This window comes from Aplysia californica, unplaced genomic scaffold (assembly GCF_000002075.1).
Source record: "Aplysia californica isolate F4 #8 unplaced genomic scaffold, AplCal3.0 scaffold00121, whole genome shotgun sequence".
NCBI lineage: Eukaryota > Metazoa > Mollusca > Gastropoda > Aplysiida > Aplysiidae > Aplysia > Aplysia californica.
The window spans coordinates 487,804-502,959 of NW_004797391.1; the positions used below are offsets into that span (position 1 = coordinate 487,804).

The window sequence follows — 15,156 nt, forward strand, 5'->3', positions numbered from 1 at the left end:
AGAGCTTAAATTGTCAATTTTGTGGGTGTCAAAAGGAAGTACTTCCGAGTTTAACGAGCGATCACCCCAACAAACACAATAAAGAAGAGACCTAACCCTAACCCTACCCCTAGGCCTACCCCAAAAAAGAACTTGCAGCGGGCCTCATGTAAAAAGGCCAGCACAAGTCCAAAATTTAAAAAAATTAAAAACCACACTCCAAAACAAACAAGGAGCATAATATGGCCTACATCTCCATTGCTATAATTCGGTTTGATACAACAGACAATAGAATTGAAATATGAATCCTCCATATAGATTCTAGATCTAGAAATCTAAATAAATCTAGATCTAGATCTAAATCTTGTAGAACAAGTGAATAGGAATAGACCTTGAACAAGAAACCCGCACCCGATTCCGAACAGAGGGACTCAGCCGAGTCTAGAATCTATATAAATTTATAATTCACGCACCAGATGAAATGCTTTTTACCAACATTAACATTACAGCACAACCTATGATAGGGTTTGACACAATAGAATTGGAATATGAATCCTCCATTGAGGTCTATAATGATCTAGATTCTATCAGAACAATTGAATTAGTCAACCAACGAAATTCAAAATGGCCGCTCGAGCACGAAACTGAAAGTAGATAATTTAGGTCTTCGTCCTTTTTCGTATTCGCATTTCTACTCAGGTTCCAACAATTATGTCGGAAACGCCGACGTCGGCACGAAAACGAAAGTGCCGACAAAGCAGACAGGAGAAAAAGGGGGGCGCTGGCAGTCGGCCAGGCCTCGCACTACGCATATTGACTGATACAGGTGGGCCTAGCGATAGCATTGGCTGGCCACGCAGGTCGGGTCGCGATTGTCGGATTTCATACGATTGTCGGCAAACATGCAGGTCTATTAGGCGCAGACTACTGTATTGTCTTTTGTATGCATTTTTAAATCAAAAGTTCACATGGGTTTATATAACAAAGTGCCATAAAACAGCTTCAATTGCCAGGAAGAAAATTTTTGGAATGTTTTCAGATTGAATTAAGAGAAGAACATTTACATAATGACACAGATTACTGCTGGAAAAGGCAAGACAGAAATAAATGTGTGTGTGTGTGTGTGTGTGTGTGTGTGTGTGTGTGTGCATACGCGTGTCTGAATGAGAAGTAAGACCTACCAGTGTCGCCCTAAAATGTGAATTAAAAAAAAACCCACACAAAAACACTTAATTTATCATATTACTTATTCGTTTGGGTAAAGAGAAGCACATCAACACAATTACAATATTTAATGACGGAACAAAGGGAAAAAAAATGAAATAGGATCAAACAGGGGCACCCTCTAACCACCTGCCTCATTTTCTTGTGACAGTGACAACAAACAGATAGGGCAACAAGCATGAGTGCAAGTGTGTGTGCGTGCGCGTGGTGTCCATGTCTGTGTGCCTGTGCGCATGTGAAGGGGAGCAAAACTCTAATTAAACCATAAGGCCAGTCAAACTTACCTGCCAGTTGAAGTAAAGGTGAGTCATTTTGTAAGTCAGCTGTTGGAGGTGGTCGGGTTTCAGCCCACTCTCATCAAAGATAACATTGTAGCTGGTGGGAGACACGGTTCCCTGTCGGACCGATTGGCTGACCAGGAAGAAGTCATACCTGTAAACAAATTATATGATATTTTTTTTTAATAAAGAGAATCACTTTGGCATAATAACACTCATTTATGTGGGGGTGGGGGAAGCGGGGGGAAAAGAAAAAAAAAGTTTGACAGAAACAACAGGAGAAAAGAAAAGAAGTAGGATCTACCACTTTCACATGGATATGAAACAAAGTGGAAATGAAGCAGATTACACCAACAAAATGAAATTCTGTGGTACAAAGTTTTCAAATACAAACACACAAAAGCTGTCTGACCTATTTCACTATCGAGTACCTCCTTTGAATTTTCAGTCAGAACCGATGTTCAGTTCAAAAATCATAATTTACGAGTACCAAATTTGGGGGGCCTCCACACTACCATTAATTTATCTTGTTCGGAAAAACCCTCAGCACTTAAAAACTCACCATTCTTGCTTGGTAATGAAAGTATCCACCACACTGCCTGGTTGAGGGTTCATCACCTTCTCTGCCCTCTTGAAGATGCGAGTGTTGATGCGCTTCTTCACAATCACCATGGTCAGGGCCGGTCTGGAAAACAAAACAGTTTTACACCAATAAACATAGAGACGGGGGGAAGTGATTTTCTCAGATAAAATCTTACAATCTACTTCCTTTCTCAGTTCTCAAATTCTTAGGGCCTAAACATGACCATAAAAATTCAAAATATAAATCACGAACTCTGAAGAACTATATCACGGTCTCGGTGCTTTCTTGTGGTATCTCCATTTTTAACAACCAGAGCTTCCAGCAGCTGGTGGCGCCGGTGGCCTAGTGGTTAGGCTCTCGGACTCGCAACCATAAGGTCGTGGGTTTGAATCCCATCAGGGACCCGACGTTGTGTCCTTGGGAAAGGCACTTTACACAAATTTTCCTCACTTCATCCAGGTGGGAATGGGTACCCGGCTATAGACAGCGAAAGATCTCGTCAGTTTGTAGTGTTTGAGCGCTTAATCAGCTGCTTGCACTGTATGCTTCCCGGGAAGCTGAGAATGTTTCGGAGTGTTCTATGGTCTGCTGGGGTAATAATATAGTGTAAAGCGCATAGAGCTTGCTGTTGAGCGGGGATATGCGCTATACAAATGCTATTTATTATTTTTTTGAGGATTTTGGGGTCCAGAGCAGCACCCTGGCAGGGGGTTGAAGGGGAACCTTTACATTTGAGATTTTAAAAATTTAGGGCACCCTAAATGTGCCATTTCTTGCCATTCAAGCTTAAATTTAACAAGAAAATAAGTGACCGAAAAACAGACCTTGCATACATAATTTTCTGTTTATGTTAATCCATAAAAATCCAAGGCCACACTTTCTCCTTTGCTTGGGTACTGTACATCCATAATAGTAATTATAACAGCTGGATCTATATAACTTGACAGTTTATGTTCAACTTTTTTCTGCTTGTGTTAGTAAATATGGAAAAATTTTATTTAGAATTTTTTTTAAAATCTTGCATGAATTTCCGCTGAAATTTTTTCCCATTTGTGGATATCAGCAAATTTGCGAAAACTGGAAGCACTGAACAACGGTGAATATAGTTCATAACAAAGAGTAAGCTTAAGAAGAAACATACTTGAAGGACTCTCCACCAGCCATGCGGAAAGCCTGTTCAATCTGCTCCTTCTCCGACTGGAACACAGCGTCCAGCTGGCCGTCTCCCACGCCGTCCCGGTACACAATTACTCTGGTCGGGTTTGCCTGGTTCGTTTCATGGAACTTCCGCAGTGCCCCTGCACAGAAAGTAGTTTATACTCAGTAAGAAGGAACAGTACTGTCCTCTTTACTATAATGCTGGGCTAAATCTTTTCAATTGCAAACTTGACCACAGAGGTACACGCAGGCTTCCATTTGCGAATTGAGGGAAAATCCAAAAAAAGTAACAAGGTGGTTACTAATATCAGTAATTTTTATGTATTTTATTTGTCTTGAGTAAAGAAAGTACAGATAAGAAATGTCAAATAGTGAGGGTAAAAAGCAAAACTAATAGACAAAACTGCAGAAGGAAAAGACAACAAGTACTGGTACCAAGCTCCCACTCTCAAAAGCATATGAGTTTGATCTTTGGCATTAAAAAAAAAAAAATTTAATGAGTAAAAAATAAGTAATAAAATTACAACAGTCAAAGAGTAAAATACCTGTGACCAAAACGCCTAAACTCTGCATGATTTCTGCCTTCTTGTCATGGTACTCAGTCTTGCAGTAGTATCTGGTGCATTCTTTGTTCAGCGAGGCCACCATAGCACCAACAGACTGGTTCTTGTTGGCAGAGTCGTGGTACGTATCCAGCCCAATGATCATCATACCCTTCACCTGTCATACAGTAATAATAATAATAATAATAATTGCATTTGTGTAGCGCATGTCAATGCTCTACAACACGATCTATGCACTTTACAACTTTTATTACCCCCAGCACACCACAGACCCCAGAACACTCAGAAACATGCTCTGCTTCACAAGGAAGCATACAGTGCAAGCTGCAGATTTCATGCACTTAATGAAAAACTGACAAGATCTTTCACCGTCTATAGCCAGGTACCCAATTTCCACCTGTGTGAAATGAGGAAAATTGTGTTAAGTGCCTTTCCTAAGAACACAACTCCTAGCCCCAGATGGCATTCAAACCCACAATCTTACAGTTGCGAGTCCGAGGACCTAGCCACTGGAACACCGACATAGGATAAAAGCACATTATCCATTCATCCAGAACATAAATTGTTACCCTCCTGGACATAATTTCTTCTGCTAGCAGGCACCTGTTTAGTATACAAATGCCTGAGAAAAGGGTCCACATGTTAACATTTTTACCATTGCCATTTATTGCATTTTTACACAGAATGACTGATCCTGAGGACTCCATTCTAAAAATTATTTTTACTTTTTCCCCCAAATATCTCAAACACAGTCGAATAATCACAAAAGAGCAAGAAAATAATTTCATCTTAGACGAGGAATATAATGGGGCGATCAGGGCTGCCTACCTCAAAATTCCCATCTCAAGTAAATTCAAGGTCAGTTTCAGGTATTTTGGCCCAAAATTAGGTAGTGTAAAGACAGAAGGAAAAAAAAACAACTATTGCCCCCAAACCCTTAGTTACTATCGAGCTGGGCTTGCTTTTCGTGATATTGGGTAACTACTATACTCTGAAAATTTGTGTGTGCATGCACGCGCGTGTGTGTGTGTGTGGGGGGGGGTTTGTATGAGTGTGTGAGAGAGAGTGTTTTTGTGTGTGTGTGCACGCGAACACCCTTTATGTTTAAGTGAACAGTGTTTTTAAAAAGAGGCGAGTTTTTTTTTATAATGGACTGTCATTCAAGGCACCTATCAATCAGTGTTGAACGTAGAATTGAGTGCAGGGTGACTGCCAAACTGACTTCAAAACCCCTAGCCCATACCAATAGAAACTATATTACAACATATTTTCAGACAATAGCATAGAGTACTTGTAAGTCCTGTGTGACTTAGGTATGACAGGCAATTTTAACTAGTTTTGCTCTAAAAATAAAAAATTAATCCTGATCTAGGCCTAAACCATATTTGGGTTTCAGCATTCGCGTATTTTAAAAAGCATGCCAGAAAATAGTTATTTGAAGAAAACCTTGGGGTGCTCATGGCAGAGCAAAAAGTGACATTAAAAGAGAGCATGTACTGAGAGCCGAAGCTGGAGGGACTGTGATAGCACGGGATGTAGTAATGCTGAAAATCTGGCAATCACTGCATCATGGACTAAGTATCGATTTTTTAAAATCTTTAAATCAGTGAACCAGTAACAAGCTATCATGACGCATAGGCATCCAACATAGACACTATTCCGCACAGCGCTTTAATCATAAAAATTAGCTTCCAGACCCTCCACTTTCACGCCAAGCAGTTCAAGTCCAAATGGGGGGTCTGGGGGTGAAGCCCCAGAAAAAAAGAAATTGAGAGCTTTCCGAGGATTGAAAATGGCTTCCATTTCTCCATTGCCACTATTCAACTTGTCATCGCACCACAGACAGTAGCCATACCTGCCAACATTGCCTGGGCTAAAATCTGTAGTTGGACGCAAATTTTTGTCCAAAAATCTGTAGCTGACCTAAAAAATCTGTAGTAGGCTATATTACCTCTTGTCACATACTTAATTTGGGACCCTTATTAATATTTTATTTTGACCCACATCAAATATGCATGATTGTGTTTGCGACTTCAAACAAATGTAGAAAATGACAAAGAAAAAAAAATGACAAACATGAAAACTACCAGAGGCATTTACCCTATTAGTAGTTGGTGCAGTTCCTGTCCTATTCATACCTGCACGAACACACACACAAATGAACCAAAAAACCACAACCCCCCCCCCCCCAAAAAAAAAACCAGAAGCAAAGAAGAAAAGATGAAGAAAAGGTGGGCCTTGGATGACTTAGGCCTAGCCTTGGCCTTTTGTCTTTGCAGAGTTTACAAGGAAAGAGTATGACGGATCCCGAGTCCACACAAGGCCTGCACCAACACGCGTTTTGCAGAGAGTTTTCTAGATCTAGAGGTAAACAAAAATTTAGAATACTAAAATTTGCTTCAAAGTTCAGTTTTTGTCCCCTGGCCTGGTGTTGCCTTCAACCCCCTCCCCCGAGTGTATTTAAAAAAAAAAAAATCCTCCCCCCATTCCGGAGTCCTATACTACGCAGCTCTCAGACTTTGAATGAACTTTGGTGACCCCTACAAGTGCCGGTGCTCACAATGTGATGGAACGCGCAAGTTCATTGACCGGTCACAATGGCGAACCCGACAAGACGCTTGTATAACTATAACTTTCTTTTCTTTTCTTTTTTTTTCACAAGTGACAGCACAGGACAAATATTGATTTATTTTCAAGGCGACACAGCGTTTGCCATGCACAGCCTGCATGTTGTTACAATTAATGTTGCGTTATCAAACTACTACCAGCAAATTTCTGGGTGGTAACGAAAGTGAAAGTATATCTTGATTATCCCGATCAAACGTCGGTATCACACCCGCTTGCCACCATAGCCGCCTGTCTGCATGAAGAAACATACTCTCGAGGGAGCCGAATGAATCACAATCGCGACTGGCAAAAATGAACTTTCGGGCGTTATCGGATTTGGTTTTCAAATATTTGATAACTTTCTCAAATTCCCGGGGCCTGGCAGTCACCCTGCTGAATCCCGAAGTCGGTGGCTTCATCTCAAAATCGGTGGATCGGTAGTTTGACCCAAAAGTCGGCGACCTACCGATTTTTTCTGTAGGGTTGGCAGGTATGAGTAGCAGACCCGCCGCTCTATGAAATAAACAAATCCGATCTCCGGGGGGGGGGGTCTGGACTTGGTGAAAAAAACAACAACAACCTTATCACAACAAAAAGAAAAACACCAAAGCCAACCCGCGATGCAGCTCAAAGACAACAAGATACTCACGGGAATAACGGCTCCCCACACCTCACCGCCCATTTTGCAGTTGAGCTGAATGGCTATTTTGGTCGCAACACTCATCAAGCCCTGCTGCTTTGACAGTGTTTTCTGCAAAACTACCTGGGACGGAACTGGGGTTAAAAGGAGAAAAAAAAAAAGCCATTTTTTCCAACTATCATTTCAACAGAAATGTAAGATATAAAATGTTGATTTCTTACCATACTGGAAAATTGCAAAACAAAAATGTCTCAGACATTACTTCAATGATACCAGACATGTGACTTGACCCGTATAGTACATGTTGGGACATATGCCAAGCACACTACTTCTTTGCTGAACGGTAACCAAAAGTCTTGCACAAAGAGTGAAATCAGCGGGACATGGAAAATTTTCCCCATATGTACGGAATTCGCTATGCACAGATTTCAAGCTGTACCAAAGGGGTCAGACAAAGTTATCAACTGGGTCCAAATTTGACTTGAATGATGCTCCCTTTGCTAAGCCAACATGAATGTTGGTTCATTTTTCATCCCTTTGGCGCAGTTCATGGTACCGTGCATTTATATACTGAGTTCTTTTTCAGCGATTCCACCGAACTGCAAAGGAGTGTTTGCTAAACATCCACAATGTACTAACATTAACAAACATCACTCATGTCACACAACTGAACACTAAACCATAATGTACCTATGGTAATGTACACAATGTTTTACTGTCAAGCATCACTTGTGACACTGTTCAACACCACAAAATTAATGCACACCAATTCCCACCTGGATTATCGATGCAGCAGCTCTTCTTGATGGCATCGTAGCGATCCTTCTTGTTGTTTGGTACAACAGTCACAATCATTTGAACCTGAGGGTTGAGATTCTGGCGAATTGCCTGCAGGTACGATTCGTTTCTGTCCGAAGTGATTTCCACACTAGAGAAGAGAAAAATGCGGCCAATATGAAAGACCATTCACAAATTAAAAACACGGGAGAAAAAACCCCCCAAAAAACAACCTTAATAACAACTGAATGACTTCATAGCATTTACACACTCTATCACATGGAGCAACAGGAAAGATCAAACTAGACTACAACTGAGCAAAATCATGGCATTTACAGACCCCATCAAGTGACCTGTCAGCCGTAAGTTGTAATCTACATGCCAAAACATGAGTAACTCAAGTCAACCAAAATTTCATATGATTTACACATTTTAAAAAAGGTGAAACATTGCAGCCCCTGGAACACACACTGAGACAACAATGCACAGTACTCTTTTGGGTAAATCCACCTGGGAGCAGATCCCGGCATATGGAACACAGCTAGCTGGAGGAGGAGAAGCTCGCCCAGTACAGAGACAGGTGGAGAGTCTTTCTTGGTGGTCTTTACCGGACACCAGGATGAAAGAGGAGGATAATGATGCCACTTACCCACAAGGTTGCATGATCTGCATGCCCATGCCTTTCCCAACGCGGATGAGGCAGTCGGAGAGCTCACCAGCAACCTGACCACACCGCGATGGGTAGATGACAAGCCAGTTGGTCATGGGGACAGCGTTCAGGAGATGTATGTTTCGCATGTTACGGCTCCAGTCTGCATATTGAATGTCATAGGAGATCTCCATGGTCTAAATGACAAAAGAGAGAAAGGAGGAGACTTAAAAGTTCGTGAAATCAACTTGTCACTAGTGGTAGCACCATTGCAGCAAAAATACTGGTGTTTACTCGACAGCAACCCAGAGTAACTTGTAACCCCTGCATAACTGCAACCTTAACTTGTGTAACAGAATTTTCCTATAAATAACCACAAAATATAATAACAAAAATAAATGACATTTATGTAGTGCTCAACCCTGATTAAAGTAAACAGGTTCTGAGCGCTTTACAATACAACAGTAACATAATACATTGTGGTCTGACCTAAAGAAAATCTCTCTAAATATTCATCTAATCGATTTAAAAACAGAAAAGAATTCACAGGGTGTCCAGCAATATTTCCTGAAAAAATTTACTACCTGGAAAAAAATTTACTACCCAGCAAATCAAGCCCCACCCCAGCTCGAAAAAGGGAGTTCATTTGCGCCATCAATAACATATATTATTACTAACCTAATATATGGAACGAAAACAACACACAACAATGTCCAGTCAACAAAATGGAGGATAGACAGATGATCGCAAGCTTGCTCGCCGCTAGATTTGGTTTTTTACGGCGCTCGCAACTGCATAGGTCATGAGCGACAAGGGGTGGATGTCAACAGAACTCCAAACGGGGAATCAAGCTTCGACTATCAAGGCACGCCGGAAATAGTAGTTCAAAAGAGTAACAAACATACAAAAGGAGTAGAGGAAAAAGACGATAGTAAAGAAGAGGACAGAAAAAGCATCAGTTCCCCGTAAGTTGGTCCGGCACAGTATGAGCATGACATTGATGAATCAGCCCATATTTACAATTCTACTGTGCATAAGAACATGTTGATATCCTCCCTTTGGGAATGGCCTAAAGACACTTCAGTCAGTAGCACTGCCCTGGTGGTGGTGGGAGGGGGAGGGGTAGATTTAGACCTAACGTGTACACAAAGGGTGACTGCCAAACCGGCTTCTCAATTTTCTTGGGCCATGTTACATAATATACACACACACACGTAAAATATATCCAGTCAACAACATGCCAGTGTCGCGCTGGGGTCTTGTTTGACGTAAGTATTTCAATCGGTTATAATATTTTCCTCTCATTATTATCTATATTTTAAAAATGAATCCTGCTTTGAGCGTTCGGAGGGGCCTTGAACAAGAATTTCTACTGTCAAGAACCAGTCTGGGTGTTATGACTCATATTATGAACGTGAAAGACAAAAATTATTGCTCAAACTAAAAGTAGAACAATAACTTGAATGGCTCAAGTAGACCTATTCAGTGTGAGAGGTATAAGAACCTTTGACACGGAACATAGGTGAAGTGATGTGCCGTGATAGTCGCGATATATTATTTATTGAGATTGTTTTAGTCTCTCTTTACTCATCACCACGAGAATTTCTTGAAGTTTTTCCCTGGACTCTGCCATTACTAAAATCTCGAATCTAGATCTAGATCTAGAGTTGTAATCTAGTGGCAGGTTGCAGATTTCTGTTATCCAGTACATTCAAGAGATTAAATAAATTGGACTAGACTCTAAACTCTAGTAGTAGACTCTTCTACTTCTACTTCTAAACTTTCGAGATTACAAAGGCCAAGCCTAGGCTTGTAAGGATTCGTTTTGTTAAAAGTGTTGTTTGACACAAAGTCTAAGAAGTTAGCAAACCTAACACATTGTTTTCTTTAACACAAAGTCTAAGAAGTTAGCAAACCTAACATATTTTTTTCTAACGAAATGAAGTTTAAATTGACTTTTATATTGTCAATAAGAGATCAAGTTTAATCACCTAATCATTTAAGTAAGGAAGTGGCTATCCTCACCCGCGGTGGGAATAAAAACCCTACGATTGACCTCTCACCCCGGGTGAGACTTGCCAGCGTTGGCTATTCTCACCAGAGCTGGTAGTAACGGAGTACAAGTACTCCGGTACTTGCACTTACGTTACAATTTTCGGTACTTTTACTGTACTCCGGTACATTTTTGAAACCAGTACTTTTTTACTGTACTCCGATACTTTTTATAAAAGTACTTTTGAGTACTTTTTAAGTACATTTTGAGTACTTTGGTAGCTTAATGAAAGGGTAAGTGCGGGCATTTCTGATCATAATTTACGGAACAAAAACCCGATCAACCACCAAGAGTTAAAAGTTGAGATCAAAGAACAGCCCGTCGCCTCAAAGATCAGCCACTATCGTGAATGTGATCACAAGCGTTGTAAAACTCCTTGAAACGGTACAGTGTTTGCTCCAGACGGGATCACACCAAGGTGTGAACTGACCGATGCGTTTCTTTTCCCCAAACATCGCACTCGCATGTGACCTCACCACCTAAACTTACATCACTCCCTGGGTGGGTAGGGCCTACAAGTTCGCTCCAGGCGGGATCACATCAAACTGTGAACTCTTCCCTGACCATTGAAAGCAGTTTTTCCCGAATTTAAAGGAGAGGGGCAACTGGATAAACATAGATAAAGATCTCAAGACTCACGATAGGCTAATGAGTGTGTATATATAATGTTATTTATGGCATGCCTCATGCCACTGTGATTGGTCATCAAGGTCGACCACTCTTTGCTTGCCATATGTCATAAATCCACCCAGGGGTCACGTCAGTTCATGTGTCACTGTAGATTCTTCCTTGGCTTCGTTGGCTAAGATCCTAGGCTTTCTCAGTTGAGAAAGCCTAGCTAAGATCCCATATTTTCCTTGCTTCCGAGCACTGGGATCTTAGGCGGAGACTACTGCAGTAGAGAATCTTTGGTTACACTACACTTATTAGACTCTAGGAAACTATTGTCTTTTGGTTTGCCGTTGGCGCCGTGGACTACACAGTGTGAGCAAAATCTGTCAGACCACTATAATCAATTGAAACTGAAACTGTGTTCTCAATGCGTATCTAACAATTTTTAGGCTGCCTAAATTTCTTTTAAACTCTTTTGGGTGGTTTTTGCTTAAGGCTACATTGATTCCTTGAGGATTTGTTAATGAAGAATTCAATGCACTTTTCCATTTCTATGCGGGTCATTTTCATCAATTTTATGTTTTCTTAAGAGCAACTTTCTATCTACATTTTTCAATTTGGATACTCTTTCTGTAGAACTTTCCGACCTCTTGGACTGACTTACATTTGATCTCATTGTCTTGCTCAAACATTTTCTATTCATAATATCACTTACCCACTAGTTGCGTCTGTTCGTTTGGGTTGTTTTTTGTTCAATTTCACCGACCATTTCCACCGTTCAGTGCGTACATTGTATATTCAAATGCTTTGTATACTGTTTACATTTTTAGTAATAAATAGCCTAATTTGTCAAATATACTGGATAAGTTATAAAATATGATGTTTTGCATAAGCGCTGAAGTGTTTTAGCATATTAGCAGAAAGTACTCAAAATGTACTCATAAGTACTTTTTTAAAAAGTACTTGTACTCGAGTACATTTTATAGGAAAGTACTTTTACTGTACTTAAGTACATTTTTTAGATTGTACTGAAATACTTTTTTAAAAAGTACTTTAACAGCTCTGATTCTCACCCAGTGTGAAACAAGACCTGTTTTTCCTAATTTCGAAATACTTTCTATCGGTGTGGATGATCAAATTGACAAAAGCAAAGAAAAAAATGACGTTATAGCACAAAAGTAAGCTAATTTGATCGTCTACAAAGATGCTATGGCTCTTTCACTTTTCGAATCGAGCTGAACTACGCGGGTCGCCATTTTGTTTTGCCCGGAAGTTCTCGCAAGATCTACTCCTTCCCCTTCTCTCTCTCTCTCTGTCGGCAATTTATTAAATCTGCAACCTGTAACTAGATTACAACTAGATCTAGATTCGAGACTTCAGTAAAGGCAGAGTCCAGGGAAAAACATCAATTAAATTCGTGTGGTGCAGATGAGTAAAGAGAGACCAAAACAATCTCATCTCTCTATTGCGACTATCATTGCACATCACTTCGCCTAATCATAGCTGCCACTCAGAAATTTTTTTAAAGGAGGAAATTCACGCGAAGGCGTACGCGCGCTCTCCGAAACCAGTGAGATCCAGAGGCAATATATACTGGAAAATCTAGCCTACAGTTTTGGAAGGGAAAACTGTCATATTGTTAACCATAGGCAACTGAATTAAAATGTATTTGGAAAAAAAACCAAAAAAAAAACAAACCATAAAGGTAGTAAGTTGACTCACAAGCATTCGAGTCAATTTGACACAGTTTGGACTTAGTGACTAAAAATCTAGTGTTTTTTGCCAGCTGGTGTCTCATAAAAGGATTTCTTTCACTTTAAACGTGTACATACATAGACGTAGAGCAGTATCGGATCAAGGATGCAGGCACTCCTGTACAACTGCGGTCCCGTTTGCACTTAGTGCCCCTGTAGTGTTTCTTATTTAGAGATAAACTGAATTAAAATTATAGCCTAGGCTATCTAATCTAGATCTAGATATATCTAAATATGTGTAGATCTAGATTATATCTAGAGATAGATTTTCTAGATCTAGATTCACTTCCGCAGCAGCCACAATAGCCGTCATGTAAACAAACGGGACCGCAATTGTACAGGAGTGCCGCGGGCCGCGATTTCTTTCGCAAAAAACGGCTAGATCTAGTTCAATTTTCTAATGAACTTTTCAAGTCGCACACCGGCTGCTTCTTTCTCATTCCAGCTCCTTTTATTTTTACATTCTGAATCAATTTTTCCCGAATTTCCGCCAATTTCAATGACAACTCGGCGCGCTAACGTCCCGATCGACACTATGTTACTCCACAACAATAAACAATGTGAAACTAGCACTGGGCCTAAAAGACCGCGTTTTCGTCTCTCTCCCGGTTCGGTGTTTTCCGCGTGGGGAAAAAAAATGAAATTTGTGACTAAGAACGGTCTAGCGGAGGAAAGTTGCGGGAAAATGGCAGCTATGCTAATACATGTTCCGGTAGATTAACTACCTATAAATACACAAATGTTGCATGATTAACTACCTATAAATACACAAATGTTGCATTATCAGTCTATCGCCGGCAAATTTCTGGGTGGTAACGAAAGCGAAAGTAGATCTTGATTTTCCCGGTCGAGCCTCAGTGTCACATACACTTCCGCCTGCCGCCACAGCCGTCTTTTCGCGTGAAACATACTCTCGGGCCAGGGAAACGAATTTTATATCACAATCGCGACCGGCAAAAACAGTCATGTACCGCGGCTTGGGTTCACTGAAAAGTCTTGCTGGCTTCATCACTCAGTAGGCAGGCTAATTTACGACCGTTTACCAAATGTTTACTATCTTCAAGGCAAATTTACTACTATTTACAACCAGGGTGTCGAATTTACGGCTTTTTTTACGAATTTATGACCTTGCTGGGCATCCTGTAACACATGAATTAATCATTGAATTTGATCTCTCTTAAACTAATTGGCAAAGCATTCCAGATCTTGGTGCCTTGATATTCAAAAGCCCTTTTACCTATTGTTTTAAGTTTCATAGAAAGTTGAAAAAAATTTATTTTTGTTAGCTGAAGACCATAAACTGCAAGTTGGAATGCAGTCTCAAACAGATTTGATAAATATGATGGCGCATTATCATTCAAGCATTTGTGACATAGTGGCCAACTTGTACATAATTCTTCTCTCAACAGGAAGCCAGAGCAGCGTCCGTAAAAGAAGTGTAGCAGGGTCTCGCTTTATTAGACAAAATTTTTTGTTGGCAATTCAGAAACAGTGGGAACAACATGAGTCAGAGTAGCCTATAATTTCAGTGTGTGTGCATCACTCCTCTCTTGTTTATTTGTTTTATAATCTCCTCACAATGCCAGCTGTGTAAAATAAAACACAGTACACTATGTCGTGTTCATTGTTCTAGTAAGTTTTACAGCACTTGCAGTACAATAAGGTCATACATGTGCTGAAGGCTTAAGGTGTTACAAAAGAGTAACAAACACAAAAAAGTGGACAGATGCTGGATAGGAAAGAAGGAGCAAATCAACCACGCCCTCTCACAAATAGTCACCTTCCTTTAAGTCTCCTGGGGAGGTTTGTCCTCAGTCACCGTGCATAGCATTACTATCCTGTGATTAAGCATCAGCTCACTTGAAAAGCCTACGCTCTCTCATGTTTTCATTTACCAACATTACAACACTGCCCCAGGGTTAGCACTTGTGTGTGTGTGAGAGAGAGTGAAAAAGATGGGTGGATGTGAGATCATCCCCCCCACGGCTCTGTAAAATTTAGTTCGTGGCAACCTACACCCAACAGCAACCAAGGCTTGTTTCTCAAGGGGGTTGCTGTTGAGCAGATATCAGTGTGTACTCAAATCCTTAATATAAAGCAAACATGTGTCAAAAGGATACATACAGAAAAAGAAACAACAACGGTAATTAACCTACACAAAACAGCTTTTAAAACCAAGTCAATGCTCATGAAGCTTCTATTCCATGAAAATTAAATGCATTTACAAAACTAATGTTTAAATAGACCTGCATGTGAGCCTCAACCAGATTGTCTGAAAA

The 15,156-nt window shown here is 40.5% G+C and overlaps 1 protein-coding gene across 1 annotated transcript in view; it reads right to left on the reverse strand.

The window, feature by feature from the left end:
- Positions 1 to 15,156, reverse strand: part of LOC101852400 (piwi-like protein 1) — a 62,121-nt gene that overhangs the window by 2,113 nt on the left and 44,852 nt on the right. The window contains exons 15-18 of the mRNA XM_005096092.3: positions 3,768 to 3,942; positions 3,206 to 3,362; positions 2,044 to 2,166; positions 1,488 to 1,635 (exon numbers count right to left, since the gene is read on the reverse strand). Coding sequence (XP_005096149.1) covers positions 1,488 to 1,635; positions 2,044 to 2,166; positions 3,206 to 3,362; positions 3,768 to 3,942 — 603 coding nt within the window. The remainder of the gene's footprint in view (positions 1 to 1,487; positions 1,636 to 2,043; positions 2,167 to 3,205; positions 3,363 to 3,767; positions 3,943 to 15,156) is intronic.